We start from the raw sequence: 2,875 nt of genomic DNA, 5'->3' as shown, positions 1-2,875 counted from the left end.
ACACACACACACACACACACACACAGACACACTTACACGCACACATACACGGAGCTCCTCCTCCCTTGCGCTGCAGTCTGAAGGTTTCTCTTCAGAAGCTGCTGCAGTCGACAGGAATGTGAACTGATCCGGATCACACCGGGTTCTGTTCATCAGACAGGGTTCTCCAGGGTTCTTCAGGGTTCTCGGCCATGAGGGGGAGAAACATTCAGAGCTGCTGATCAGGTAAAGACACAGACTCTTTCACAATAAAAGCCTCAACACGCACTCAGCTGATTTATATTTATAGATCAGACACGTTTATTTATAATCTTTGGATCTTAATTGATTTTAACTACAAACACGATTTAAATGATTTTTACCAAAGTAACTAAGTACATTTATTATTATTTAGATTTATTAAGATTGTTCAGGTCATTAAGAACTAATATTAAAGATAAGTATTAGACATGTTTTACTTCCTGTTTACTTTAAAGATCTCTTTGGGTCATTATTGATCTCCTTAAAACAGTGAGGTTTATTCATTTTCATATATTTCTATAATTATCACAATAAGGAGGCTCAGAAGGGGATTCTTTAACGTGTGTGTGTGTGTGTGTGTGTATTGATCACATTGATAACTGATCAGTTTGGAAAAAATCTAATTGATTCTCTGTAGAAATAGAGTCTGAAATTAAAACCATATTGTAGACCTGATGAAGGTGATGATGATGAAGGTCTGTTACAGTTTTAACTTTAGATTTACAGATACGACTTACAAACAACTTCCTGGTTTGTCACATGACTTACGTTGAATTACATTGACTTAGGTTGCCTTAGGTTGAATTACATTGATTTGCATTGAATTACATTGAATAACATTGACTTAGGTTGAGTTACATTGACTTAGGTTGAGTTACATGAATTACATTGACTTATGTTGACTTACATTGAATTACATTGACTTACATTGAATTACATTCACTTACATTGACTTACATTCACTTACATTGAATAACATTGACTTACATTGAGAAAGAGACGTCTGTTACTTCACTTCCTGCATGAACATTTAAATATCTCTAATTTAAATCATCAGGTCCTAAAAGTAGTAAAGTGCACGAACATCCTTCATTCATGTGAATGAGAACAGGGCTGGGGGCGAGGCTAAAGGAAACGCTACTGGGCATGCTCAGTAGGACAATGATGAGGAAGATCAGAAACCAAAGTCGTGGAGTCATCGATCAATAACAAGCTGCTGGGGAATAAATCAGGTAGCAATCACAATGGTTTCATAATCAAGAGGCCTGCCCACAGTGTCAGCAAATCAGGGGAGGGGGGGAGGGGCCTGGAACTCTGCTGGTCTGCGGAGAGATGTGGAGGTTTCCACGGTGACATGAGCACACACACACACACACACACACACACACAGACACAGGTCAGGTTACAGGTTACATAGAGCTTTCTGCAGTTATTCTTGGCAGCTGGATGTGTGTGTGTGTGTGTGTGTGTGATTATTACACACAATGTTTGTGTGAGTTATTACTAATTGATAAGTAATAACTTTGAGAAGGAATCCCTTTCAATACAGCCCCATGTAGTTTGATTGTTTGTTTGTTTGTCTGTTTGTTTGATTTATTTATTTATTTATATATTGCCTCCCTCACCACACATTTTAAAGAAGATATTTATCTCAACTTTCAGTTTTTTCAAACCCTTTTTCCTTCAGCTGTGTTGTGGCCCCTCAGAGGTGTGGTGCGACCCCCCCCCCCCCAGAGGTCCAGACCCCCATGTTGACCGCCAGTAAACCAGTAAACTCTGACAGCAGGTGTTTGATGTAAGCAGCATCACCTGCTGAGCCCTGATTGGACGCCTGTAGACCACCTGTCTGTCTGCCTGTTTATCTACCAGCCAACGGTCCATCAGCTCTTATTGTGACGGGGACTTCCTGTCTGTGAGTGCTGATTAAAGATCAAAGATAAAAAGTCTATTCAGAGAACCTGAGCCGTTACCATGGTGATGATTCACCCTGACCAATGACGGTCCTTTAAATTGTCCAAACACACAAACCCTTTTCTTCTTCTTCTCTGCAGGATGTCAGGTAACTGGTCCGTGGTGCAGCTGTCATCACTGGCTCCACCCACCAGCTATGTGGCCCCGCCCCCTCTCAACACGTCCCAGTTCCCGCCTCTCACGGACTGGGAGGCTCCCAGCTTCACCCGGTCCGCTCAGTTCCGTGTGGGAGCCACCTTCATCCTCTTCCTCTTCGCCGCCGGCAGTAACCTCGCCTTATTGGCCAGTGTGTGGTGTGGGCGTGGCCGGCGGCTGCCGTCTCACCTGCGGCCGCTGATGCTGAGCCTGGCGTCGGCTGACCTCATGATGACGTTCGTGGTGATGCCTCTGGACGCAGTGTGGAACGTGACGGTGCAGTGGTACGGAGGAGACGCTCTCTGTAAACTGCTGTGCTTCCTGAAGCTGTTCGCCATGCACGCCTCCGCCTTCATCCTCGTGGTCATCAGCCTCGACCGCCAACACGCCATCCTGCACCCGCTGGACGCCCTGAGTGCTCACCGCAGGAACCGACTCATGCTACTGCTGGCCTGGAGCCTCAGCCTGCTGCTTGCATCACCACAGGTAACACGCGACCTCGGGTAACACGCGACCTCGGGTAACACGCGACCTCGGGTAACACGCGACCTCGGTTAACACGCGGCCTCGGGTAACACGCGGCCTCGGGTAACACGCGGCCTCGGGTAACACGCGACCTCGGGTAACACGCGACCACGGGTAACACGCGGCCTCGGGTAACACGCGGCCTCGGGTAACACGCGGCCTCGGGTAACACGCGACCTCGGGTAACACGCGGCCTCGGGTAACACGCGGCCTCGGGTAACAC

The 2,875-nt window shown here is 46.9% G+C and overlaps 1 protein-coding gene across 1 annotated transcript; it reads left to right on the top strand.

The window, feature by feature from the left end:
- Positions 1-1,630: 1,630 nt before the first annotated feature.
- Positions 1,631-2,693, top strand: LOC116380221 (gonadotropin-releasing hormone II receptor-like). The gene is made up of 2 exons (XM_031842162.1): positions 1,631-1,933; positions 2,073-2,693. Exon 2 carries the CDS (start codon positions 2,074-2,076, stop codon positions 2,632-2,634), a length of 561 nt encoding a protein of 186 aa, XP_031698022.1. The 5' UTR covers positions 1,631-1,933; position 2,073; the 3' UTR covers positions 2,635-2,693.
- Positions 2,694-2,875: the final 182 nt, after the last annotated feature.

This window comes from Anarrhichthys ocellatus, unplaced genomic scaffold, assembly GCF_004355925.1.
Source record: "Anarrhichthys ocellatus isolate YVR2014 unplaced genomic scaffold, GSC_Weel_1.0 scaffold6468, whole genome shotgun sequence".
Classification (NCBI taxonomy): domain Eukaryota; kingdom Metazoa; phylum Chordata; class Actinopteri; order Perciformes; family Anarhichadidae; genus Anarrhichthys; species Anarrhichthys ocellatus.
The sequence above is the reverse complement of the archived record's forward strand: the minus strand, read 5'-3'. Positions and strand labels throughout refer to the sequence as shown.

Bases quoted from the DNA above. Each gene is read 5' to 3' on its own strand.
- LOC116380221 (XM_031842162.1), top strand. From the start codon at position 2,074: ATGTCAGGTAACTGGTCCGTGGTGCAGCTGTCATCACTGGCTCCACCC.